Source organism: Podarcis bocagei (genome assembly GCF_964188305.1).
Source record: "Podarcis bocagei genome assembly, chromosome: 5".
In the NCBI taxonomy this organism is placed as follows: domain Eukaryota; kingdom Metazoa; phylum Chordata; class Lepidosauria; order Squamata; family Lacertidae; genus Podarcis; species Podarcis bocagei.
The window spans coordinates 42,845,125-42,872,505 of record NC_138129.1 but is presented as its reverse complement, the minus strand read 5'-3'; the positions used below and the strand labels follow the sequence as shown (position 1 = coordinate 42,872,505).

At 44.7% G+C, this 27,381-nt stretch overlaps 1 protein-coding gene and 1 long non-coding RNA gene across 6 annotated transcripts in view; both read left to right on the top strand.

The window, feature by feature from the left end:
• The window catches only part of CDK18 (cyclin dependent kinase 18), a 96,631-nt gene extending 77,070 nt beyond the window's left edge, over positions 1-19,561 (top strand). For all 5 annotated transcript variants that reach the window (XM_081193518.1, XM_081193517.1, XM_081193520.1 and 2 more), the window contains 13 exons: positions 2,264-2,389; positions 4,409-4,465; positions 5,211-5,325; positions 5,906-6,000; positions 7,811-7,873; positions 8,747-8,870; positions 9,855-9,975; positions 10,488-10,585; positions 11,337-11,442; positions 12,454-12,496; positions 15,118-15,208; positions 16,470-16,547; positions 19,302-19,561. In XM_081193518.1, coding sequence (XP_081049644.1) covers positions 2,264-2,389; positions 4,409-4,465; positions 5,211-5,325; positions 5,906-6,000; positions 7,811-7,873; positions 8,747-8,870; positions 9,855-9,975; positions 10,488-10,585; positions 11,337-11,442; positions 12,454-12,496; positions 15,118-15,208; positions 16,470-16,547; positions 19,302-19,336 — 1,152 coding nt within the window. In that variant the 3' untranslated portion in view covers positions 19,337-19,561. The remainder of the gene's footprint in view (positions 1-2,263; positions 2,390-4,408; positions 4,466-5,210; positions 5,326-5,905; positions 6,001-7,810; positions 7,874-8,746; positions 8,871-9,854; positions 9,976-10,487; positions 10,586-11,336; positions 11,443-12,453; positions 12,497-15,117; positions 15,209-16,469; positions 16,548-19,301) is intronic.
• Positions 19,562-19,566: 5 nt separating this feature from the next.
• The window catches only part of LOC308586709, a 280,032-nt gene continuing 272,217 nt past the window's right edge, over positions 19,567-27,381 (top strand). Inside the window, exon 1 of the long non-coding RNA XR_014008032.1 lies at positions 19,567-24,335. This is a non-coding gene — a long non-coding RNA (uncharacterized lncRNA). The remainder of the gene's footprint in view (positions 24,336-27,381) is intronic.

Here is a 27,381-nt window from a genome sequence, read left to right as displayed (position 1 = left end):
CAGGTGTATTCTCAGAAAAATTTGGAGAAATTTTGTCATTAGCTCTAATAGATACGATGTTTATGGTCCCCTTTTAATTGCAACAGAATGCTGACTGTTTGAGAATCAGAGTCAACCAAGAATCTGCCTTTGAGAATGAGTGGTCTGTTCATATCAGAAAAGAACTAGTGTTGCAATTGAAATTTACCGTATTTTTCACTCTATAACACGCTCCCAACCATAACATGCACATAGTTTTTAGAGGAGGAAAACAAGAAAAAAAAATCTAAACGAAACAGTGGATGTATGATTTTTGTGGTTCATGCTGTGGCCACAGACATGTGATCTGACGATGAGTTTGGGGTAGCCCAATGCAAAAATCCTGAGGATCTATGTGGATCCGTGCTTTGTAACCATGTTTTTGCACCACTGCGGCCCCAGGCAACAGTGGGTGCGTGATTTTTTTGGTGCAAGCTGTAGCCATGGACATGCTATGTGATCTGATGGTGAATTTGGGGTGACCCAGTGCAAAAATCCTGAGGATCCATGTGGATCCATGCTTTGTAACCACGTGAATGAAGGAACTGTCAGTAATGTATGGTATCTCCAATACAGTGATGAAGGAAGGGGGGGGGGGAGCTCACACTTGTCCTAGGCAAAGCAGCCAACTCCTATACGCCTAGGTGCCTTCACCCACCCAATTAAATATTTGAGGGAGTCATCCCCCACCCCCCATTGTGGTATGTCAGTGGGGCTTACCTGGCTGTCCCCCCAATATTTTTTGAAGTTGGAAGAGGGAGGGAGGGAGGGAAGGAAGGAAGAGAGAGGGGGAACTCACATTTGTGCAGCTGCCTTGCCTCGAACTGGAGCAAAAAGAGGAGGAGGAGACTCAGGGATACGAGCCTTGTAAGCCGCTTTGTTTGAATTTACCGGTGAGGTGCTAGGGGAGGGACGGAAGGGGATGCCCTCTTTGTCCCTCCTTCCAGCTCATTGTAAAGAAAGCAGAGTAAGAGCCGCTTACATTTGTGTAAGGGAGAGCCATAGAGCAGGCAGACACTGAGAAAGAGAGGCTGTCTCCCTTTCCCCACCTTGGCTTTTACACGCTGCGTGCAGCTCTTGCCGGCTTCCGAGCTGCCTCCCTTCTCCCACCTCGCCAAAAAGCCATAGAGCAGGCAGACAGGAGGAAGAGAGGCTGTCTCCCGACATTCAGCTGTTGTCGGCTTCTCAGCAAGCCAAGGGGAGGAAGAGAGGCTGCCGAACAGCCAGCAAGAGTGGCTCCTCCTGCCTGCATTCGCTCCATAACGCGCAGACACATTTCCCTTTACCTTTTGGGGGGGAACTGAGTGTTATGGTGCGAAAAGTACGGTATTTTATTTTAATATACCCCACTTTTCAGCTCCCAAAAGATTCGGGCGATATACAAATCAAATATCTAACAACAACAACATCAACACTGGAACAAAGTTGATGGCCCCTTCCCACATTTTTGTGCTTTCCTCCCCCGGTTAGTGTATTCAGTTAGTCTTCAAGATGTGTGTGCTTTACTCAGTGTAGGAATTCTTCTTACGAAACTTTGAAATAGCTTTGAAATGGCTGCATGAGTGCCTGTTCAAGGATGTTCCCGTAAAGTGGTCAGCGTTGGCAAAGTACATTATGTGACCTTGGGGAACTTGGAGTTATTTTTCTGGGGAACATGTCTGTGCCGGTAGAGGCTAGTGACTTCTTGAATTTGCAAGCTACAATTCCACCCCCCGGCATCAGAATTTGAATTCCATTTGTACACAAAAGTGTGCCTTTAAAGCATATGCAAAATGCCATGGTCCGCCTACTGAGAAGCAACACTTATTTCTCCTATACCCATAGATGGGGGAATCGCTTCTTTGTGAGAGGACATGAGCATTAGCTCCAGACAAAGTTGAGACCCAGTATTTAGAGATTAAAGTCACACAACATGACATAAATGCTTGAATTCATGTATTTTTAAGAGAACACACATACCACTTGCTCAAAACTAAAGCCTGGCTCTCCTGCCTCATCTTCACTATCAGTTTGAGGCTAGAGAGTGGTTTGAAGAAGTGAAACATATAAACAAGGCAATGTAGTTGCATTTAATTGTATTTCTCCCACCCTTCAAATGCTAGCGCTGCAACTGTTCTATGTTTCCAAATGAGCAGAAGATGAAAGGGTTGTTGTGGGACATACAGCATTAGGGCTGTGACCACCAGAAGTCTTTTGGATAGCTAGGAGGCCTTGGGAACTAATTCTGTGCTGCTCTTCTCCACAGGACGTCAGCAAGCGCCTCTCTCTGCCCATGGATATTCGCCTTCCCCCAGAGTTCCTCCAGAAACTAGAGATGGAAAGTCCAGAAATTTCAAAGCCTCTTAGCAGGATGTCTCGACGGGCTTCTCTTGTGAGTCCCACTCTTTGACAGGGGTTTAGAACATGCAAGTTCATGCAACGCAGCAGAACTTTGCCCCTGTGCATTTGCACATATGAAAAAGCTCAAGTGTGATGGGCCTAAACCAGGGCAAACACCTACTTCAGTACTGAAACTGCATCGGAAATGTGTTCTGTTCAGTTATTCCAGTCCCTCTGGGCAGCTAAGGCCAGCAAGTAGCTCTTTATTTTCCCCCAAGAAGAGGTGGGGTTGGAACTCAGAACTCTAAGGCGGAAAGAAGAATGAAACCTTATATCTCAGGGTTTCCCATTTACCTGTGCAGTGTTGTTTGTCTCTTGAATAAAATATATGCAGCTGAAGCAAGTGTCCCATAAATATCAATAACCTCATAAATTAACAATGTGTGCTTCTTTGAAACTCACAAATGTGGGGCTGTTACTTTTGTGAAACATTGGGTCATGTTAAAGCCTCCTTTGCTTTGTCTGCAGCCTTATTATCATTTTCACACGCAAATAGAAGTATTCCTGCTTAAAATATGGAAAATGTTTGTTTTTTCCACTCCACCTCTGGCCAGTCCTGCCTGGGTTATGTCTGTGCAGGTTGCAACCCGTTTTCAGAGTTTGTGTGTGGTTGACCCTTTAGATCCAGTAGGAATCATAGTTGTAAGATTCATTTTAAACCAACAATTGATCAGGCCAAGAAACTTGTTGAGCTGGAGGCAGAAAAGCAGGGAGAGGGACGCTTTTTGTGTGGGGATCGTGTAACATCTCTGAGGTATCTAAAATGCATTGCAATCCAGTCCTAAGCATTACTTGGAGGTGCGTAGGAGTGCCAGACTAGAGAAGTATGTCAGAAGTGCATTGTGTTGAAATACCGGTAGCTGATTCCAGGAAAAGGGACAAGCTATGTGTCACTTTAAGCACACACTTTAAAAACATCCTTACCACCCTGTTTCTTTAGCAAAAGCAGCTCCCCTGAATTCCTTTCTTTCTCTGCTTTCCACACTCACAGCCGCTGTGTGTTTTAAGTTGCAGTGTGATTGATCGATCTGAATCCCATGGCTAGAATCTTGTTCACGTTCCCTGCCCCCAGTATTTAGGCGCTGAGCTTGAAGAAAACACCCGAAATACTGAGCGAGAACCGTTGGTTAATTCATGATCCTAAATTGCTTCAGATGCAGCCCATTCACAAGTTTTCCCTATTGAGCTGAAAATGAAATATTTATTGAATCCCATGGGTCCTTTTCTGCAAAGGTGGCTGTCTCTTTACCACCACCTGGTGCTGAATAATATCACGCTTAAAAGGCAATACATGACCTAAGTAGCATTAATACTTGCTTTGAAAAGCCTCTTATCACCACAGAAGGTTTAATCCTGTTACTCCATCATGTTTACAAATGGTACGTACATTCAAACACCATGTTCACACAGTAAAATGCAGGCCAAATATGCAACGTTTAACAAGAGGCATTGTTAGCCCTTTTTGATATTCAGCAAGAATAGAGTACATGGGATGTGAACAACATTTAACTGCTTATTCAGGGCCATATGAGGTGTTGGTGGAAGAGGTTGGGGAGATTGACCTGGTTCTCCTGACCCCAGGTCAATGCTGAGCCAGGATCGAAAGGCATTACACAAGGGAATCTTGTATAATGGGAAGGGAAGACCCAATTAGGCAGCTTAAACAGCTCTCTGAACAGAACAATCTGGCAGACTGATGGAGAAGTGTGAGAAATGAAAGCAATTGGAAGTTTTCCTTGCTGCAACACACCCCAAGTGAAGAAAGCGATTTCACTGAATATATTATGCACTAGCACTATGGGGACTTGTCCATGATTTCACTTTTGCAAAAAGTAGCTCACACAAGGTGTTTAACTGTGTGTTCAAGGACCTGCCTTGATTTTTTTGTCCCCTTCCTCTCCACCAAATGTATTGCAGGCAAGAACTGCTTTGCAGAATGTGATCATCATTAAGTTTCCTAAGGAAGAGAATGTGATCTTTTGTATTGACACTTCTTCCTTTTTCATGACAGTCAGACATTGGGTTTGGAAAGATGGAAACCTATGTTAAACTGGAGAAGCTAGGGGAGGTAAGAATAAGCTCTGTCATCATTCTACTCCCATGTTGTGTCTTTGTGATAGAATTTTAACTGTTGTCATCCACTTTGGGAGCCAGTCTTGATATGTTAAGAGTTTTATAGATTTAAAATGGGGCTAGGGGACCAGTGGCTCTCCAGGTGTTCCTGGGCCTTGACTCCCATCATCCCTGAACCTTGACCTTGCTTGCTGAGGCTGATGGGAGTTGGAGTCCAATAATATCTGGAGAGACACCAGGTTCCTTGCCTGCATTTAAACTTGCTCCTTGAGTTGTGAATAGAATTTTTCAAAAGTTTTGCAAGGGATCAACAGCATAAGGAAACAATTTGGTTCTGTTTAGTGTCCTATAGTACGGACTAGGATGTGCTTCCCAAATTGAATGCTTCCTCCGTGCTGAAATAAACTTCTTTTTTAAAACTAATTTCAGATCATTTGATGCAGATTATTAAGCATATATTTACCAGCAAATGCTTCTCAAAGAAGCATGACAAGAAATAAATCTAGTTTGTCAACCCAAAAGAGACAAAGTTTTAAATCAGATGAAGCCCATCTGAAGATATTGTTTGGAAGAAGACTGCAAAGGGGTCATTTTTAATCCAAATTAAGCAGGGGTGCTACAGAGATCTAATCTAGTTCAGCATTACCAGAATAATGCTGTTTTGTGTAGGGAGTAATGAGTGGGGTTTGCTGTGGGATTTGTTAGTGAGCTGCTTACTTTTCTTGGCTTCTTCCTCTCAGGGCACCTATGCCACTGTCTTTAAAGGGCGCAGCAAGCTCACCAAAAACCTGGTTGCCCTGAAGGAGATCCGATTAGAGCACGAGGAAGGGGCCCCCTGCACAGCTATAAGGGAAGGTGAGGAGCAGGGTTCGTTTTCCAAAATGTAAACAAACGGAGAAACATCAGGCAGTGCTATTTCCACATACACTTGCCTTGCTTATACACAAACATGATAAGGAATGGAAACATCCGATCATGTGAACCTGCAATAGTAGCAATGGAAATACTGACAGTGGGTGCCACATGCCAGTGGGGGGGAGGGCTAATCCAGATGCCAGAGTGGGTGAGGTAACAAATGTAAATTTTACCTTGTACAATAGGGTTCTTTCTACCCCCACTCACAGACCCCCACCCTCCATCCAGGCAAGCAAGAAACATTATCAGAGTTCAAGGGCACATTCCAGACAGACAGACACACTCACTGAGTGTGAGAAACAGGGCTGGTGTGGGGTCTGGCTAGGGAGTTGTGGTCTGGGGGGATTCTTGAGGGCCACAGACAGGGCTGGTGTGGGGTCTGGCTAGGGAGTTGTGGTCTGGGGGGATTCTTGAGGGCCACAGCCTAGAGCTCTGCCTTCAGTCCCCAGGCCTGAGATTTTAGTGCACGGCGTATACCCCACCTGCACACCCTTGTGACTGAAGTCTCTCTGCCTTGCAGTTTCCTTGCTGAAGAACCTCAAGCATGCGAACATTGTGACCCTCCATGATATCATTCACACGAAATGCTCCCTAACTCTTGTCTTTGAGTTTCTGGTGAGTCAGGACCTTCTGTCTTACGGAGAGGCTGGCTGGTCCAGGCTTGTCTGCAGCGCAAGTGTTATTTGGGCAGTAAGGGAAGGGCTGTAGTTCAGTGGTAGAGCATCTGGTTCACATGCAGAAGATCACAGGTTCTATGGTGGTGCCCCGCAAGACGAATGCCTCGCAAGACGAAAAACTCGCTAGACGAAAGGGTTTTGCGTTTTTTGAGCTGCTTCGCAAGACGAATTTCCCTATGGGCTTGCTTCGCAAGACGAAAATGTATTGCAAGTTTGTTTCCTTTTTCTTAACACCGTTAATACAGTTGCGACTTGACTTCGAGGAGCAACTCATAGAACGCGGTGTGGTAGCCTTTTTTGAGGTTTTTGAAGACTTTGGTGATTTTTGAAGCTTTTCCAAAACTTTCCCAACACCGTGCTTCGCAAGACAACAAAACTCGCGGAACGAATTAATTTCGTCTTGCGAGGCACCACTGTATCTCTTGTGGGAATGTTCTGGGGTGCAGGAGAGGATATATTGACTAATTATATCCTTATCCAACTTGTGATAACAAGTTCCCAAAATATCAGCAGAGTTTATAGACATTCCCCTTTAAGTTCGCAACGGTAACGTCTGCACAGGTTCGCTAGAACCTCTATAATAATTACTCTGGTAATTTCCCCTTTGTTCCCTCTTAAAATACAAGACACGACACAGTCTTTATAAAAGTATAAAAGAGTTTACTCACGTTCTGTTCACAATATGATCCCAGAAGGCAGACAGCTTAAAAAGGTTACATACATTCAGAATCTATCTTGTAGCAAGATAGTCCTTATCTCCTCTCTTGGCTGGGAGTCAAGAGAGCATCCTTAGATGTTTCTTCATCGAAGGAAAATGGCAGAGAGAGAGAGTGGCTGCCTGCCCTGTGCTTTTGTCATTACCTGCACAGGTGAGGCCACACCCACCTCTGGTCACATGCGGAGGAAGTCCGTCCCCAGGAAGTTTACCTGCTTGCTGGACAGACATCCCTCCCCATGTTCTAACATGTACACTCTAGGAATGTTGTCATTGACTGCTCCTGTGTTTACATCCCACATCTCTGGCATCTCCAGGTAGGGCCAGCTATGTCCTTAACCTGAATCCCTGGGGAGCTGCTGTCAGTCAATGCAGACAGTACTGAGATAGATTGACCAAAGGTAAAAGGCAGCATCATGTGTTCAGGGTCAGTGGTAAGTCTGAAGGTTCCCTGCCCCCCAACAGCAGCATCTTGCAGAAAATGTGGTCTCCATGTAGTACACAGTAAAAAAAAAAAGAAATCATGTTCTCCGACCACAATTGCTTACCAATATTCCAGGTGGAACACCATGCAGGTCCAATTGGGTTTGGTGGGCTTGCTCCCAGCTAGGTGTGAATAGGATTTTCCCTAAATAGCAATAGAAAAATGTGTGTGTTTTCTCAGAACAAAATGTGGTTTGAGTTCAGGGAACCTGGAAATTCTCCACAACATACGTGCCAGTTAAGGGACAAAATACTTGGACTGAATCTGACCTAGCTATGTTGATTAGGATAGTGACTTCGAATCTCTTGCTGTAGCAATCTACTAGTATGCATTCATATAACAAAACAGATACATCTGGAAAGGTTGTGTAGTTTTGATCTGTGTATGAGCCAGAGGAGACACTTCACTTCAAGCGTCTACCTTGCTTTGGAAATGCTGGGAAATACTATTTGACTTGCATTTTTTTGTTGCCAAATACATGTTTGGTCACTTCAGGGGCCTTGGTCTTCAAGGCAACTGGGGCCTCTCAGGACATGCTTGTCTTTGCAGGACAGTGACCTGAAGCAGTACCTGGATAACTGTGGGAATCTGATGAGCATGCACAATGTGAAGGTGAGTGAACAGGCTGGATAGGTGCAGGGCTTCCTCTTCTGTAAAATGATTGGTAGGCTTTCAAGTCAGGGCAGGGGTAGGAATCCCAACCCCTCATGGGCCCCATTTGCAAGTGGGTAGGGTTGCCCACCCTTCAGTCACATGGTGACCTATGTCAGGCGCAGGAAAGGAACAATTGAGGGTACACAGTTGAGGATGTGTTCTGCTTGTTCCTCTGTAGTCACAGCTTTACCTGTCCCACACCTGATGGCAGGTGAGTGGCAAGTGTGTGTGACTTGCCCAGAATGGCCTTGTGGGTTAGACCAGACTCGGGCAGCCCAAGGTGTTTTGGCACCTCCAGTGAAACACCCTGCTGTCATCCCCATGATGGGGTGCATACTCCATAATGAATCTCCACTGCCAGGTCCTTTCCAGATCCCCCTTCCTGCCCTGCAGTGGAACTTTGCATCAGCTCCTCCCTTAAGCAGAAGCTGGTGCAAAGCCCCCCAACCAGGTGGCAAAGCTGAGTGGCAGAACACTTCCCCTCTCACTGACTCAGCAGGAGGGGAGGCATTCCACAGAGCTTTGCCACTAGTCCCTCTTGACCCCTAGAGGCTGGGGAGACCAGCAACAAAGCTGGGCAGCAGAACAAAGGTGACACCCCAAGAGGGATGCTGCCTGAGGTGGCTGCCTCTCCTAGCCTCATGGGTGAACCGGCTCTGAGACTGGACGTCTGGTGGGCCAAATTATGCAGGTTCCCCCAATACCAAGTTAGAGGATTTTCCATCTCTTTCAGGAATGATATCTCATGCCTTAATTCTCCACAGAGCAGAGTCTACCATTAAAGTATCTCTAACTGCTTTCTCTCCCCTCTTCTTTCCCTGTGGTTCCAAGATCTTCATGTTCCAGCTGCTGCGTGGTTTGTCCTACTGCCACCAGCTCAAGATCCTACACAGAGATCTCAAACCACAGAATCTGCTCATTAATGGGAAAGGGGAACTGAAACTCGCAGATTTTGGTAAGTTAGGAGATAAGCTGGGGAAATGCCAGCACAAATTTCAGTTCGGTTTTGAATAGGAGGGCACTATGTCAGGGAGCAGAAGGACCAACATGTGTCCTGCCAGATGTTTTTGGACTGCAGCTTCCATCTGCCCCAGCCAGAATGGCCTATGGTCTTGGGAGGAAGGGAGCTGTGATTCGGCAACCTCTGGAGGACACCAATTTCCTATCCCTGGCTTAGGTGCTCCTACATTTTCAGATTGTGAGGAAATTATTTTTGGGGGACTTCTACCACTACTGCCCCCCACCCCACTTCTAATTTACATGCAACAAGTTTTAAACGGAGTGAAGGTGTTTGCCAAACACAGACTTTCAGTTATTTGTTCATGTGGTGCTTTATACATTGTGGCTTAGAGACCATATGAAACTCCACCCCCCCACACACAAGCATCTTTAGGCTGCAATCCTATACATAGTCACCTCAGAGTAAGCTCAGCTCAACTCAGTGAGACCCACTTTTTAATAGACTTGTCTAAGATTGTGCTACTGGCAACTTGTATTCCAAATATTCTGATCTGTCATGCTTTGCACCTCTGTGCAGCTCTCAACAGCGCTTGTGGAATATATGACCAACATTAGCAAAGCATTACAATTTGTGATGCTCCATGAATCCTGTTGGGCTGCTGGGTTTACTTTCCAAATCCAAGGAACAATTTCCATTATTGCTCTTATAGGTTATACAATTATGCAATGCCTGCTCAGTGAAGCAATCACGAAATTGATTTTTCCTAGCTCAGCCCACTGTATTTTTCTCTTGATTCTTTAATAAAAATACTCCCAGCCACTCTCTAGGGCCACTGTTGGAGTCATGGTAGATAGTGTGGTACCTGCTAAAGCCCACGCCTTTTCTGGGGAATCACTGTCCCTCACACATACTGTCAGGATGGAACTGGTAGTCGCAAACCACAGGATTGCATCTCACTGACTTCCCTTCCACCCTCAGGTCTAGCCAGAGCCAAATCTGTCCCAACAAAAACATATTCCAATGAAGTGGTCACATTGTGGTATCGGCCTCCTGATGTCCTACTAGGATCCACAGAATACTCCACTCCCATTGACATGTGGTGAGCCAAGGGGTCTGTGTTTGGGAAAGGGTGGGTACAATAATTCTCTCCATTGTGCCTTTTTTTCTCCTGGTTTGCCTTCTCCATATTGCTTCCAGAGCCTTTTCAGTGTTTAACACTATTCAGGAGGAATGTGGGACTTGGTACTTTAGAGATGTTTGGCTGGATGCCAGCACTCATCATTCCTGACCATTGGCCATGCTGGCTGGGTCTGGTGGGAGTTGGGCTCCAGTATCATTTAGAGAGCTATAGGTTCCCCATCCCAGCTACAGGCAGTTTCTCATGGCTTGTTCCTTCATGTTCCTGAAGTCCTTCTTTTCTCTACTGATTAGTTTGGGGGGGGGGAGAAAAACAGTTCCTGCCTCTCACATTGTCTTCTACAAAACATCTTGGAGGTCCTCCTGCTTTTTCTGCAGAGACTGAAGCAATGAAAGGAAGACTTGGCAGAGAATAGGATGTTCTGAAGGACCTGATTGCTTCATGTTCTTGTATCTCTTTTTGGTCTGTGGTAGGGGTGTGGGTTGCATACACTATGAAATGGTCACAGGACGGCCCATGTTCCCAGGATCGACCGTGAAAGAAGAGCTGCATTTAATATTCAGGACATTGGGTGAGTCCTTTGTAATTCTCTACTTCTTGATGTGGACTGGGGAGGAGGGTGGAATGAATAGAAGAATACAGAAAAAACTGTAGCCTTTAACAGCTACGTGTGAACTAGCAGGGTTATTTGGCTGGTGACAGAATGCACAGCCCCCAAAGCAAATCTCTGTCAATGATGTTTTCATAATTTAAATATGCATCCAAGGTTTTATTTTGTTTTGTTCTGATTTCGTTTAAGAGCACATCCAGGGAGACCAGGGTTCAGATTTCCACTCAGCCATGAAGCTCACTGGATGACCTTGGTCAAATCACCTCACAAGGTTGTCCTGGTGATAAAATGTGGAGGGGGAGAAGTATGTGAAACACCTTTAGCTCCTAGGAAAGGTGGGATGTAAATGCCCAAAGTCCCAAGTTTCTTACCCATCATTTTCAGTTTAAAAGGGTCTGAGACAGCAGGGCCAGAGAAGCCCAGTCAGATTACACAACAGTAGGCTAAATAAGTTCAGTGACTCAGCATCAGCCATCCTCCTGTGTTCTAACAGCCCAACACTCCATTTGGTTTCTGAGTCTTTTAACAGCAAGTGTGTTTCTCAGTGTTCCTCTGTCGTGAAAAGGGCTTTGTGTCTGTGGGTGGATGGATTTCCCTCCCTCTGTGTTGAGTTTTTCATGATTCTAAATTCTAAATGCCAGATATTGGATTCCATCTTGTGCAACGCTCCATGTGGATACAGTAAATGTGCAACTAAGCCTATTTCCTGCAGGAACCCCTACAGAAGAATCTTGGCCGGGCATCACATCCAATGAGGAATTCAAGGCATATAATTTCACACAGTATCGAGCCCAGCCATTGATAAACCATGCACCAAGGTAGGACAGTGGCCTTAAAAGGCAGGGCAGACTTCTTAATGGGTTTCTGCTGCTGGAAAATACTAGGGGAAGGAAAGCACCAGTTCTTGTTTTTCACTGGATAAACATGCACACAAAACAAGCAAGGGTGACAGAAGAATCTCTGTTAATTGTGTGGAATAGTATATCAATAATCTGCATTGTGATCAACATATGATCAACAGTTCTTCTTTTTCTCAGTACAGTGGTGCCACGCAAGACGAAATTAATTCGTTCCGCAAGTTTTTTCTTCTTGCGAGTTTTTCGTCTTGCGAAGCACGGTTTCCCATTGGAATGCATTGAAAATCAATCAATGCGTTCCTATGGAGACTGTCCGGGGACAGAGGGGAAGCGCCGCGCGCCTTCCCCTCTGTCCCCTCTTTTGAAGCAAGGGGCGGAGGGGAGAAGATCACTTCTCCCCGTTGCCGCCCCTTGGTTCAAAAGGGGTCCGGGGAGAGAGGGGAAGGCGCGCGCGCCTTCCCCTCTGTCCCCAGAGATTGCGGGGCTGGCAACGGGGAGAAGCGATCTTCTCCCCGCCGCCCCTTGCTTCAAAAGAGGTCCGGGGACAGCGGGGAAGACGTGCTGCGCTTCCCCGCTATCCCCGGAGCTTGCGGGGCAAGCTTCGTTTTGCGAAGCAAGCCCATAGGGAAATTCGTCTTGCGAAGCAACTCGAAAGCGAAAAAACCTTTCGTCTTGCGAGTTTTTCGTCTCACGAGGCGTTCGTCTTGCGGTGCACCACTATATACACCATCCCCATCTCCTTTTGGTCTTTCTGGGGCTGCCACTAGGTGGCATCAGCATTCTGCAAGCAGCATATATGTCCAACTTGTTGAGTTGCCTCTTCCCCAGGAAAGAACCTAAATTGCCACTTGTGGTCTAGTATTTTCTAGACGTTCCACAGCTTTTCTTCATATGTTCTGGTGTACACGTGTCCCAAGTGTACTGCCCTTGACAATAGACAATTGCCTCCCAAGCTCCTTTCTTCTCTTGCAGACTGGACACAGAAGGAATCGACCTTTTGAAGAGTCTCCTCCTGGTAGGTGGCTTCAGTTGCTGAGCCAGATACCAAAGATTCCATGCTTCATCCAACATATACTTTGCTGCTGCAGCTGCTTATTGTCCGGGATGGTGGTGATGGCTAAGTACCAATTTTAGTGGTTCTCCCACTTAATGGCTTAACAGGGAGTATCTAGGTGCACAGGGCAGAACCTCCCAGTGACAGCTGCAAATATTCTGCTGAGGGAATTGTTTCAAGTGTCCATCTTCTTCTACGAGTCTTGATATTTCTGACAAAGGCATCTTTGTGCCTGCTTCTTTTCAAGGGTATAAAAGGTTACATAGGGATGGTTTTTTAAAAGCTTTAAGATACAGATTATGTCCCCTTTCTTACCTCATACAGACAATGGCTTGGAGTGATAAATGAACGAAGTGTCACATCAAAGTGTAGATCTCTTTGCCCGTGTAAATAATATTTTTGATGATTTGTAAGAGAGATGTATTTACTTATTTGTTTGTTTATATGGTCATCTGTCATGGATGCTTTAGCTGAGATTCCTGCATTGCAGGGGGTTGGACTAGATGACCCTTGGGTCCCTTCCAATTCTATACTACTTTTATACCATGAGACTCTTAATCTCATGGTCATGGGCTTGAGCCCTGTGTTGGGCAAAATGATTCCTGCATTGCAGGGGCTTAGACTAGATGACCCTTTTTGCCCCTTCCAGCTCTATGATTCTTTGATTCTATTATTGTGTCTCATTTTGCATTTAAAACCTAAATGAAAATCCATATATAGTTACATGTTTTATCACAAAATACAATGTGTTTTCTCTCAATGTACACATTTCTAAATGTATTGTATCCTAAATTGGTGTGCATTTTTGGGGCATGAAATCATACTCCAAAATTTGAGCAGGTGCAGAATCATACTCACACACTCAAATGAGCACCTGGGCCCATGATGTAAATGCTGATACTTGCCTGTACATGGACACTTATGTCTAATCATATTTTGATCCGTGTATTGTCCTTAGCTTAAAATGAGGCTGATTAGCTTTAAAATGCTGACAGAACTAAATTCTCCCCCCCCCCTCCAGGTGAGAAACAAACCCAACTGGTAAGCAAAAGCCAAGGAAATACTACAGCCATTGGCAGGACAATTCATAGCACAGAGACCTGGGAATAGTTGGACAGCCCAGACCTCATCGAGTTAAAAAATAGAAGACCCTGATCAAACCTATCAGACCATTTAAATTACCCCAAACTGGCTGGTGTCACTGAATCAGTTTCAGAGGCTCCCTCTGGGAGACAGGGAGCTGCCTGGTCTTATGATTGCTGGATCCATCAGATATCTAACTTTGCTGCCCACCCACAAGTTAGTTATGGGGAAAGCCTACTGAGGACACCCTGCCCTAACCACCCTAGAGTCAGGCACTCACAGATCAAAACTATGTCAATACCTGTTATCTGTTAGGTATGACTTACTGCCACTTCACAGACACAGAAATTACCAAAGTGGAAATTAGTATGTAAGCCAGTCCTCAGAAAAGGATTTGCTCAAGGAAATGCAAGATGTCTGGTCATAATGGGGAACTGAGACAATGGTTCCTCCTTTCTTGACCTGAACTTTGATCTTTCCAAGCTTCCGTAATCGAAATCAATGGAAGTCAAGAGCATTGTTGATTGTTCTGGTGGCTTGGCCCTCCCTCTCCTGCCAAGATTCTTTTGCTCCTGTTCAAGCTCTCCTAGGAGAGACATTGTTTAGCTCTGCAGCAGCTGCTTGACCTATCCCAGCTGAGCCAAAACTAAAGTACAAAACGTAGAGTTCCTCAGGTACAATTGCATTTATCTTGGTCAGTGGGATATGAAGTGGCAGGGAATATTTCACTCAGGTTTGGCCTTGAAAGCCAAGGAAGCTTTCTCCTCCCCTGCTCAACTTCGATTACTGGCCTTGCTTTCCTGTATGTGCATATTTCAAAGGGGAAGCCTGCGTCATCACCTATTCTTTCCACAATCATTGAGACCATTAAAGTTCAGTCATTCTTTCCAGGTACATTATAGCTACACACAATGATAATGCAAACTCTACAATGAAGATCATATTTATCCTTCAAGGAGCTTACGATTGTAATCTTCTGCACACTTACCTGGGAATAAGCCCCACTGAATGCAATGGGTCTTGCTTCTGAGTCCACATGCATATGGCTGTGCTTTAAAGGAATGTTGTATAGCATCAGAACAGCCTTGCAAAGCAGGGTAGGCTGAAAGAGGTGGACTTGTCCAAGATCACCCAGTGCTTCCCACTTGCTTCACTATGCTGTCTTTGTGTACAGGCAGGAAAGTATAACTGCCGCATAACAAGAAATGCCACATATTATCTAGAAAGATAGGATGTGGCTGCATGCAGCCTGAGCAGCAAAAAGAAAACATGCATGGCACAGCTGCACAGGGGTGTTGAGTATTTTGCTGAATCAGTTGACCTCCATGAGCCACATAGCACCCATACTGAGCTGCACAGGAATGTAGGAGGGTTCGGGAATCAGGCATGCCTGCATACATACACACTCAAATAAGCACCTGGGCACATGAGATAAATGCCCATACTTACATGCATATGGACACTTATGTGTAAACCTTTCTGCCTCTCTCTCTTGCTAGTATGAAGCCAAAAGACGCATTTCTGCAGAATCTGCCCTGCGGCACCCTTACTTTACGGCACTCGGTGAACAAGTGCACCTCCTTCCTGAGAGTAAGTGTGTGACCACTGCTGCATGGAGCAGCTATATTCTTCTCCTCATCTGTCCTTTTTATTATTATTTTTCTTTTTTAATTTTTTATGTATTCTTTTTGGTGTGAATGTGTTATGTATGACTTTTTTGTTTGGTCTAATGTATGATGTTACAAAATGAATTAAAACCAATAAAAAAAATATATTCTTCTCCCCTGCTTTGACTGTGCAGGTGACTCACTAAATCTACCATATTTTTCGCTCTATAAGACACACTTTTTCCCCTCCAAAAATTAAGGGGAAATTTGTGTGCGTCTTATGGAGCGAATGCAGGCTCCATGGCTTCAGTGATAGCAACGCGAAGCCTCCGATGCGCAGTGGGAGCGCTCCCGCGCGTTGCTTTTGCTGAAGCCTAGAGAGCGAGAGGGGTCGGTGTGCACCGATCCCTCTCACTCTCTTGGCTTTGCTTCGCTGGAGAGGCGCTGCGCAGCTTTCCCTCTCTGCACAGCGCCCCTTCAGCGAAGCGGGAGGAGAAATGGAAGGGGCTCCGTTTCTCCTGCCGCTTCGCTGAAGGGGTGCTGCACAGAGGGAGAGGGGGGAAAAAATTCTTGTTCTCCCCCTCTAATACTAGGTGTGTCCTATGGTCGGGTGCGTCCTATAGAGCGAAAAATACGGTAGTTCAAGGAGCACAGCCTGTTTTTCTTATTGCTGGCTTAAAAGAAAGGGGATGGGGAGTTTGAGTTCAAGAAGAGAGATAATTCCCAGAAAAGGAGAAAAGGAACTGCTGCCGGGATGAACCACCTCTGACAGATTTGGTAAAACCTAGTATAGTAGTCTCTTTGCACAGACAACACTACTTGGAAAGATTAGAAGCATCAAGGACTTTACTGGAAACCTAAGGCTTATGCTGAGACCTTTATTCCCTTCCCTTCCCTCCACCCACACACACTGGTATACCAGACAGACATTTCATATCTCTCCTGCAATCCTTGATTTCTGTAATATAAAAATGGAGCTGGTGGCTGCTCTCCTATACACACTTACCTGAGAGCAATTCCTATTAAACTTAGTGGTCCTTGCTTCTAAGTAAATCTGCATAGGATCAGAATGGCAAGTGAACTGTGAGCAATACAGTCCATATTCTCTGCCCTTCATCTTCAACTAGGGGCACCTCTTCCTGTCTCTATGCTTCTGTCTCAGTTCTCTGCAGAAATTGTAATTTTGAGGTACGCTAATTCTCATCCCCTCTGTCCTTGTCTCCTCATCCACCCTTTTCCTCCAGCTGCCTCCATCTTTTCTCTGAAAGAAATACAACTTCAAAAGGACCCTGGCTATCGAGGCTCAAGCTTCCAGCATTCTGGTGGGTACCTGATGCTTTTTTGGTCTTATTGTCTTGTGGGGTGGGAGACGAGCAAGTTTCAGGGCCTTTCAGAAACATGTTGTCTTCTGTGCTACTGCGCCACTCAGTCGTAAGTCTCCCAAGTGCAAAGCAGCCATGTTGCAACTTGATCTCATAGCACACTCCTCTGTGTGCGCTAAAGCATTATTGAAGCCTGATTTTGCTGCCACCCATTTTGTAAGTTCCCTGGTGTAGTTAGCAAAATGAAAAGGGGGAGGGTAGTGTCCATCACATCTTTTGCCCTGCTAATAGTAGAATCCCAGTAGGCCAAACTTCCTTCCCACTTGTTCTTATGACATTCCCTGGACCAAAGATCTGACAGTGCTTCTTTACAATAGACAATCCCACTCGTATGTACACCTTGAATGGGAAGCTTTTAATGTTCCTGTCCCTGTTAAACATACCTTGCTGTGTGCACTTGCCCAATTTCCAAGTCCGTTTGTTCTGAATGTAGCCTTAGTTATGGTGACAAAGTTGATCTATAAGCATTATTCAGGTTCCTGGGCTCTGTTGGCTGTCCTTTTTTAAGACTGTTTGAAATACATATTTTGACCATTATTATTATTATTACTACTACTACTACTACTACTACTACATCCCACCTTTCCTGCAAGAGGCTCAAGGTGCTCAAGGAGTACATGGTTCCTGTCCTCCCCCTCTTATTTTATCCTCACAACAAGGCATGAAGCCAGTGAGCCAGTATTTGAAATATTAGCTAGCGTGCAGCACAGCATGGCCTAACTGCTTCTGAGCGATAAACTTCAATAAACCTTACAATGTCCAGAGCCGCTCTCTGGCACTTGTTGTGACTGTTGTGATAATTTAAATCATTATAAACCTTTAGAGGCTGAGGAAGAAGGGACTGAGCAGCTTTCTCTCTCACGCACTCTCTGTCTTATCCAAATATTCATCTTCACAAGGCACCCTTCCTCACGTGCAATTCAGCAAAGCCAGAAGTTTCAAATTTGGGTATTAGGATACATCGTGCAAATGTAGGTTTTTTTTCGCATTTATATGATTTAGAGGATCATGACTTCAGATTTTGCCTCACCTTGGCATAGAAGCTGTCAGCTTCCCGGGCCCCCCCCCCATCCTTTTCCCATGCTAGAGATTGTTAGGAAAAAAATGTTAATCAAATACTGTGTACATTTCTGGTCACTGTGTCTCTAAAAGGATATTGTGGAGCTAGAAAAGGAACAGAAAGGGTCTTGTGCTCTTAAGTTCCTTGGGATTTAAAAGGGCACCTTGATCTGCCCTTCCCCCTGGAACAATGAACCCCTAAAGAGAGGAAGCTGCCTTATACTAAATCAGAGCATTGATCCATCTAGCTCGACTGCTTCAATTTGCAGAATTGGCACTACTGCAGGTGCCACATAATACTCGTTCCGCGTTTGTAAGAACTCAATCATTTAGTGCAGACATAGGCAAACTCGCCCCTCCAGATGTTTTGAGACTGCAATTCCCATCATCCCTCATCACTGGTCCTGTTAGCTAGGGATAATGGGAGATGTAGTCCCAAAACATCTGGAGGGCCGAGTTTGCCTATGCCTGGTTTGTTGTTGTTGTTTAGTCGTGTCCGACTCTTCGTGACCCCATGGACCAGAGGAAGCCAGGCACTCCTGTCCTCCACTGCCTCCCACAGTTTGGTCAAACTCATGCTGATAGCTTCGAGAAAACTGTCCAGCCATCTCGTCCTCTGTTGTCCCCTTCTCCTTGTGCCCTCAAGCAGGCACTGTATTCTTTTCAGTGCCTGCTAAATATATTCTTCTTTAGACAAGCCTTCCCAGATGCTTAGAAATGCTGGAGTGACTTTTAATCTATTTTAGTATATTTTAACTGTTGTATGTTTTATGACTGCAATTTTTTCATGATTTCTTTTTTTCTGTTTGTAAACTGCTTTGAGGGTTGTTGTTTTTTACAATCAAGCGATGCATAAATTTTAAGAAATGAATGAATAGCTCAGCACTGCCTACACTGACTGGCAGCTGCTCTCCAAGCTTTCAGACAGGATTTTCTCCCAGTTCTACCTGGATATGTCAGGGATTGAACCTGGGATCTCCTGCATGCAACGTCCTGTGGAACTGCAGCTCCAAGCCATGTGGGAAATCTGTGGCAGAGAAGAAATTGCATTCTGAGTTCCACCTTAGCCACTTACAGTGACACTCGGTATCTTGAGCATGAATCCTCCTCTAAAACTGGAGAAATGTAATGAACAATGCAACCTTTAGGAATCATCACATCCCTGTGATGATGTGGCTCTGTGAACAATGAAGCTCTTGATTATTGAAGTGTCACAGATGGTCCATTATGCTAGACCATACCCCACGGGCAAAAGCTCGGGGGACAAAAGATTCCCTGCGAAGGTAGCCTGTGTGTTTGAACTGGTAGTTCTGGTGTATGGTTTGGAAATTGCACTTACATCACCTTCTGTGCAAAGGGATCGAGCAACTTTATGTTATAATTATCCCTCAAAATGTGAGTCAATGGACAATTGGAGATAAAACTGGGCTTGGGAGGCTGGTTCAGTGACCGAACCCCAATATTGTGCCAGAGATCCCTGTGCAGAGGCATTGTCCTTGCATGTCTCAGTTCCCCGTACGTTGCCACCCTGTTTTGTGGAGGAAAACTCCTCTTTGAAATACCCTTTGCTGTGTAATCTTCCAGGCTTTGACCCATCGTTCTCAGGCCTTTTTAACATTTCTCATTTCCCCGCAGCTCGAGGAAAGAACAGGAGGCAGAGCATATTTTAAACCTGGTTTAACTCATTCATTGCATCACTGGGGAGATCAAAGCACTGAGAAGGGAGAGGACCACACAGATCCCATGGAGGCCACGCTCAGAATGATGAAGGCCGGTATCGATACAACCAAAGCTGCCCTGCATTACAAAGCTGCTGCATGACTGCTTTCCAGGATTCCACAACTTTCAGCAGTCCCCCACCCACAACACCCCAAAAAGACCTGGTGCCTGGCCCATCCTACTCTCTGGATGAGGATCAAGCAATTAACTGCCCCAAGTACGCTTGCTGCTTCTTTAGAGGGAAGCAACATGGAGGCAGCAAACCAGGGCCAAGATCTCGCTGCAGAGTCAACACCTGTTTTGCTTCTTAGATGACATGTCATGATGAATGTGCAGAATTCCATTCTTTGTTTCTCCCCCCCAGCCCCATCACCAGGCGACTCCTAGGACAACATGATGAGTATGATGTTAACAGCAGGAAAGCCCTTTGATCCACTTTTATGCAGCGTTCTCTGGCTTTGAACTGAAAAGGAAACCTGTTTTCTTTTGAGTTGCTTCTGCTCTCTTTATCAGGAATGAATCTCAATTCCAAATGGTACAAACATTTAAGAGAGAGGATGGGAGTGGGGAGGCCTTTTGCTGGATTTTCTTTGCCCTCTCGCTCCCTGCCTCATTCTGTTTCCCAGTGTTTGTTTTCTGAACTGAAGCTGCTATACAAGGAATCATGATTTCTTAGATTTCTACCCAGTGTTTCTGAGAATCTCTCTGTAGCTCGTCCTGAGAATCATTCATCAGAAACCTAAATAAATAGGTGCACTTTCGCTACAAAAGAGATCCAGGATCCCAATAATTCAGGAATTGCAGAAACAGCTGAGTCCCTATAAAATGTGTCACGGTAAAATGTGAAAGAACTCAAGCCATCCTTCCACTTGCTATTCCAAGTTTCTTTTGTGGATTCTGCCTTTGTGACCAGAGTTCAAAGATGTTCTGTCCCCTTACCTTTTTGCCCATATCACCAGGGAAAGAAACCTTATTTAATAACCAGTAAATGTTTTCAAAGGACACATATGCACACAAACTGAAATCCATGCATGTTTACTCAGAAGTATATCCTGTTATATCAGTAGGGCTTACTTCCAGGTAAGTGTGCAAAGGCCTGCAGCCATATGAACCCAGTGAAATCTATAGGACCTAAGTGTGCTCTTAGGTTCCAGGGCAGGCAGTTTCTTTTTGCTGCATCAGCAGCAGTTGCTATTCAGGCAAGTCAAACAAGGCTCTTTGGGGAACATGTCTCCAAAAGGGCAGGCCAGTTCTGAAAATGTCTTGATTGTGAACGTTAAAAAACAGAATCTGAACTTCTGTCACTTTTCCTGTATTGGTCTATTTTTATTTCAACCGTCAGCTAGCCACCAGGGCGGTATGTGTATGGACAGAAATGTCATGAGAAAATAGCACATTCTTATAATCAGATATGGTTTCTTGCCTGCCTGTTCTGAGGTCTTATCCTGATTATAAGATTCAATCGGTACAGCCTCATGAGAGAAATAACCCCTCAGGGTTCCAGTCACTAAAGGGAGACATTTGACTGAGTGATATTTCTGAATACTGGCAGAACTATACAGGCATCTGTATGGTGCAGTAAATCAAGCACACAGCTGGACTTACCAAGACTTACCAGATTCCATAAGGAGCACCAAGTGAACTGTCTCCTCTCTTTATCTCTCTGATTTTTCTTTTTTCAAATAAACTCCTGGCCAGGCAGGGTTTAGAGACAGAGATGGTGGCATTGCTGCCCTTTAAGTTGAAAACTTAGGTAAATAAGCTAGCATTGTAGTTCCCCTTCTTGAGGCGAGGTGTTTGGGACCAGGAAAGATTTCACTGCAAATATTGCATGTATTTCTATCCAAGGCAAATAATTGGGTGTCTAATACAAATCAATATGTGAAATTCAGCCTCTTCCCTCTTGCTGCTTTTTACCCAGCAGTGCTGCAGGGACAGTGGAATCTACAACTGACAGAATTCCCCTTCTCTGCAACTCTTAAGGGCATGACTAGGTCTGGACTCAAGATGGAGCGATCCTATGACCTCTTGACATCTTGAGCCCTTCAGACTTCCCTTGCCTGTCCACTCCTTCCTGATCATAATGCACAACCCTTCCTGCTGCACTCTGTGTGATGTTTTACCCCAGACTTTCTTTTCTCATCCTATCTTCATGCTGTGTCACCTGCAGCTCTTGTTTCCTCAAGCCACTGCTTTTCAACCCACTTCTTGCCTTCATCCTTTTGCTTTAACCATCCTTTCTCTTGGCCTACCTGTGCTGCATTCCTCATAACATAGCTCCCTGATAGTGGCTACCTTGGGGTTCATTCAAAATTCCTTTTGCAAGAAGCTGCTTGGTTTCTTGTTTCTTTTCCTCAGGCCTCCTTAATCCCTTCAAGTTCTTGTTTCTCAGTTCACAGGCTCCTTTGTACCCTTCCTTTAACCACCTTGCCTCTGAATCCTCTGTTGTTTAAGCTTCCCTACCTCCTGGAGCTTTGCACTGCCCCACAAAGTTGTTCCTATCTCTACAGCTTCCATTCAGCCTTAATCTTCAGCCAGACTGCCACCTTTCCCTTCCCTCACAGAAGTTGAACAGAAAATATTCTGACAACTTTAGTTTCCTGAACCTGCAGATAAACACATTTTACATTGACACACCATTTCAGCCAAACAGTTTGGAACAAATAAGGTGGTCCCTGCATATTCAGAGGATGCTTATGTGTGCCAACGTATTTTCATCTGTAGATTAAGAGGTAAATAAATGTTTAGAAGAAGTTTGTCAAGGAGCTATGCCCATGGACCTCCAAGATCTATGGACTGCAGAGGGCAGTTGAGCCAGGTAATGTTGAGTGTGTCAGTTGAAGTGGGAGAAGAAAAATGGGCAGACGTATTTGCCTGCTTGAGTTTCTTAAGAATATTATTGGGGGGGGGTGAGGGTTAACTGGATGCATCCCATAAGTTTTAAAAAAACCAACAACCCTTCAACATTCTGTATTTTTCTTTCTCGCTTTCTCTCTCAACGCTCAGATTCATGGCTGGCAGCCAGCCTCAAAACTCCATCCTTAAAGCTCTGTCTTTAAAGTTGTAAAGTCTTTAAAGTTTTCAGGAGGATGGCACCTTCTCTGCCACTCTACCAACCCTGAACAGTACTACAGTGGTCCTGTTCCAACCTAGAGCAGGCCCTTTCCCCACCACGATGTTTTGTTACAGGTGCCTTGTAGATTTTGCAAGAGTAAACTGTAACTGGAGGCAGGGAATGTGCATTTCAGCATGCGGACTGTGCTCTTAGAGATACAGATTTCCATTTTTGAGTCAGGTCCTGCTGTTGCTTCCACAGGAAAACATCGTGTGAGGCCCACTCATTTTGGTGGTGCTTCTTTATTAGTACCTCAAAGGTCAGATTATATATCAGGCCTTACGACTACATATACATTTACATTTCAGAACTCTTTACATTCTTCTGTTTCTAAGTCTCAGCCTTCAGTCTTGTGCTTGCTTACGTGAGAGTAAGCCCCATTGAACTCAGTGGGATTCATTTCTGAATAGACATATGTAGGGTTGCCCTATTAGTGTGGTGCAGGAAAAAGCAAAGCACTTCTATAATCAATGGAAATAAATACCCAAGCACAGCTCACCAGCTTTTCTCTTCACCATATGCAAATGAAGCAAAGTTTGAATGTTTTTGTGAAGTCGGGTTATTAGACTAATAACATATGTCCCAATAAACACTCTGTTGAGCTGAGCTTATAATGGTATTGTTTACCTCATTCCATGCTCAGATTGGGTGCTTCAAATAATTGACTGCATGCGAATGCTTAATAGTCACTTAGTATTGACTGAGCTTCACTGGCTATAGTGGCTCAACTGACAGTCCTATTTATGAGTTAACAGCTCAGCTGCCTGTTTGATCCTTAGATGAAATTGCTCCCACAAGACACCGACTAAGCAAAGCATTTAATCGTATGCTAATGCTCAGCACCTAGGTTGCCTTATGGAGATCAATACACTAAGAATTAGGCTTGTGCCTGAGTACCTTGGTAGCTTGCTGTAATAAATCTCTTCCAAGGTAATAGGATGATAATCCATATTTCTGCTTTAAAATAAAGGGTTGGGGGCATATGCCCCTTTCCGTAACACTTACAAATAGATTTGTACACCAAAAAGCTGCCTTTGATTTTTATCTCGCCCTTACATACTAAAGCTTGATTCCTGTAATTCACTTGCAGGGTAATCCTAAGCAACCTTACAATAAAGTCCCAATGAGTTCAGTTTTGCTTCATCCCTATTGGGTTTGTATTCAGGATCGCAGCATACGGACAGATATTTTGGGATAGTGGGGCTTACTTCTGAGTAAACATGCGTAGCATGTTAACCATCTTGAGTCCAGATTTTTGCAGATTCTAGCTTCAACACTTGTTATTATTCTCCCTTGGTGTTTGAAAGTCCCATTCAGGAATCTGGCAGGATTTTCTGCCTCCCCTCAGGTGGTGGCTCAACATGGAGTTCTGAGCACCTGAAACAAAATAAACTCTATATAAATTCAAAGCTTGCTGATGTCATACTGGAGGAGGGGAGGCATCAACATAATCATACTATCAGAAACTCTAACAAAGGGTTCCAGACCTAAACAAATATACATACCTGTGAAAAAGCATCGGCCTTAATACAATGCTTTCCTAGAGAGAGATAAGAGCAGTGTAACAAACATCTATCCTTTTGGGGCTGATGGGGGATAACAAAATTAATATAGTGCAGTGTATATTGGGGCCAAAGTCAAATTAGTACAGTATTCTCCAACCATAGAACCATAGAATTGTAGAGTTGGAAGGGACCCTGAGGATTGTCTAGTTCGGGCTTCCTCAACCTTGGCCCTCAAGATGTTTTTTGCCTACAACTCCCATGATCCCAACTAGCAGGACCAGTGGTCAGGGATGATGGGAATTGTAGTCTCAAAACATCTGGAGGGCCGAGGTTGAGGAAGCCTGATCTAGTTCAACTAATCTCAACTAAATCATCCATTACAGACAGCTATCCAACCTCTGCTTAAAAACCTCCAATGAAGAAGAGTCCACAACCTCCCAAGGGAGTCTGTTCCACTGTCAAACAGCTCTTGCTGTCAGAAAGTTCTTCCTAATGTTTAGTCGGAATCTCCTTTCTTGTAACTGGCAAAGGAGTGGCAGTCAGTGCCACCCAGATGAAATCAGTACATCCCTCTTGACTTCTTTGAGTGTCTTCATCTACACATCTTCTAATGGCTTTGAACAAAATCCCAGAGCTTGCTTAATTGAGACTATGAAAGCGACTCTCATCTTGACCCAGCAATTTCATTGCACATGTACACCAGCAACTTTCTAGTGCTGTTCCATAATTCTTATTCACTTCAGTGGGATTTTCCTGTGAAAAGAATCCCAGTGTCCTCAGTTTAAATGCCCACAGAACCTCAGCAGAACTTGTGCCTAAAACTTAATGCAAAATCATTGCAGCTGATGCATGTAACCACCTCCTACAAAACCTGACCTAAGGGATACTATAACTGTGTCTGCAAAGTCCTTGAACAGCAGGGAAAGGTTATTCTGGCATTTATATGCAATGATGCAAAAAACTCCTGCTGAACTTCCTCTTGCCAGTCCGCTGTTAAAGATCTAGGAGTTTTGCTGGGGGGGGGGAGGACGCTGGCGAGCCTACATAAAACTTGGGGGTACTGTATGTAGTTTTTCTGCAAGAGTGCAAACGTGTGTCACGATTCAGCAGAGGGAGTAATACACAACTCTCTTTTGTTTCTACTGACCAAAAAAGAGAAAAGAAACAAAACAATGCACTGTAAAACATGCAGAAGTTAAAATCACATGCTTTAAAAGTTCAGTATTCACAACTAACAAAGAATCCGTTTAAACTACATGGTGATTCATAGCTACAGACATTAAATCTTATTCAGAATGTTCTTCTTCAATCAACAATAAATTAATAAAAGGTATCTTTAAGCATCCTAGATGTTGGTGCTGACCTTTAAAGCCCTAAACGGCCTCAGCCCAGTGTACCTGAAGGAGTGTCTCCACCCGCATCATTCAACCCGGACACTGAGGTCCAGCGTCAAGGGCCTTCTGGCAGTTCCCTCACTGTGAGAAGTGAAGTTACAGGGAACCAGGCAGAGGGCCTTCTTGGTAGTGGCGCCCACCCTGTGGAACGCCCTCCCATCAGATGTCAAAGAAATAAACAAGTATTTGACGTTTAGAAGATATGTGAAGTTTCTAATTACTGGTGTTTTAATATATTTTTAATCTTTTCTTGGAAGCCACCCATAGTGGCTGGGGAAACCCAACCAGATGAGCAGGGTATAAATAATAATTATTATTGTTATAGCTGTTTTGCACATTCACATGCCCAACTTTTCTATTCAAATTTTGCTTCGGCCTCACTCTCTGCAATTCTTGCATGGCCAAAACTTTGAGTGACCATGGATTTGGGGCAGCTGGTCCAATAAATTTTGCTACTTGTGGTAGAGCAGCAGAAAAGGTGTTTGACCTCCCTGGCTGTAAAAATACAACAAAAAGTAAATGTAAAAACCTAACAATTTTCTGCTCTTTCATGACGTCCCAAATCTGCTACCTGAGGCAGCTGCCTCAGTCTGCCCAACACCAGCATTGGCCTCAGGAGACCTGAACAATGGTGGCTAACAACTGATTTAATATATCAGCAGGTTCTGTTTGATGCAAGACCTGTAAAGGGAAGTGGGAGCATGTGCCAGCATTGTGTAGCATGGAATGTGGCCATTCTGTAACTCCACCGAGTACATGGTGAGCTATAGCATGCTGTAAAAGAGAACCAGTACAATCTAAATCTTGCCATTCCCATTAACATAAATCCTTCACCTCTTGGCACTGTTAGTACAGAGCAGATCCAGAGTCTGAAATGCAAGGAAATGTCTGAGCAAAAGACCAGAGCTGAAAAGTGGTTTCCTATGGCTATTAGGGAGAGCGGAATTAGGAACCTTCTCTGAAGCTGAAAGCCTGTTCCTGTAACTTGTTCCTCTGCCTACTATTGAATAATTTAGCCAGGTTTCCCCCACAGCTCCTTCCTGAAGGATTTCTCATTGTCAGGACGCTGTTATTTATTAGGTCATGTCTGGATATCGGTGTGAGTTTGAGATAACCCCTTTTGTTCCAGTGCAGTTCAATGGCTCTTTGCTCCTATTCAGCTAAGTGATAATTGTGTGCAAATATTTGGCTCTAGGCTGTGTGAGCCTTGATTTATAATCCCGCTTTGCTTGCCCACTCATGTGGCTTGGCAGACTCTGTTCCAGTCGGTGGCTGTGTTTGTTTGTGTGCAGATGCACACACTGCCTGTATGACTTTTCCTTTTCCCTTGTGCCTGAGTAAGCACTTGCAAGTCAGTAAGTCTCCGTAGGTATCATTCTAGCAGAGGCAGTAACAACACTGGCATGTTCCATTTTGTAAAGTCACCTAGTCCCTCTGATTGTTTATATGCACTATCTCTATTCTCTTCACTGGAGATGACCAGACTGTTATTAGAACGCAGTGGTAAGTGGCTACCCTAATTATTTTGAGACATTCGACTCCTCTGTATACACTACCTGTGTCCACTGCAAAGGAATCCAGCTACTTGGGCAACTTGTGGTTCTTCAGGTGTTGTTGATCTCCAACTTCCACCAGCCCCAGGCAGTATGGCCAATGGTCAAGGGTGATGGCACTTGTAGACCAGCAATGTCTGGAGGGTCAAAGCAGCCCCAGCCCTGAGCTGCAGTCCTATACATATTTTCTCTCTCTCTCCCTCTCTCTCTCTATATATATAGCCATACCTCAGGTTGAAGTAGCTTTGGGATGAATATTTTCAGGTTGCGCTCAACGGTGACCCGGAAGTAACGGAGTGCGTTACTTCTGGGTTTCACCGTTCACGCATGCGCAGACACTCAAAGTGATGTCACACACATGCGTGGAAGCGGTGAATCGCAGCACATGGGTTGCGTTTGCTTCAGGATGCGAATGGGGCTCCAGAACAG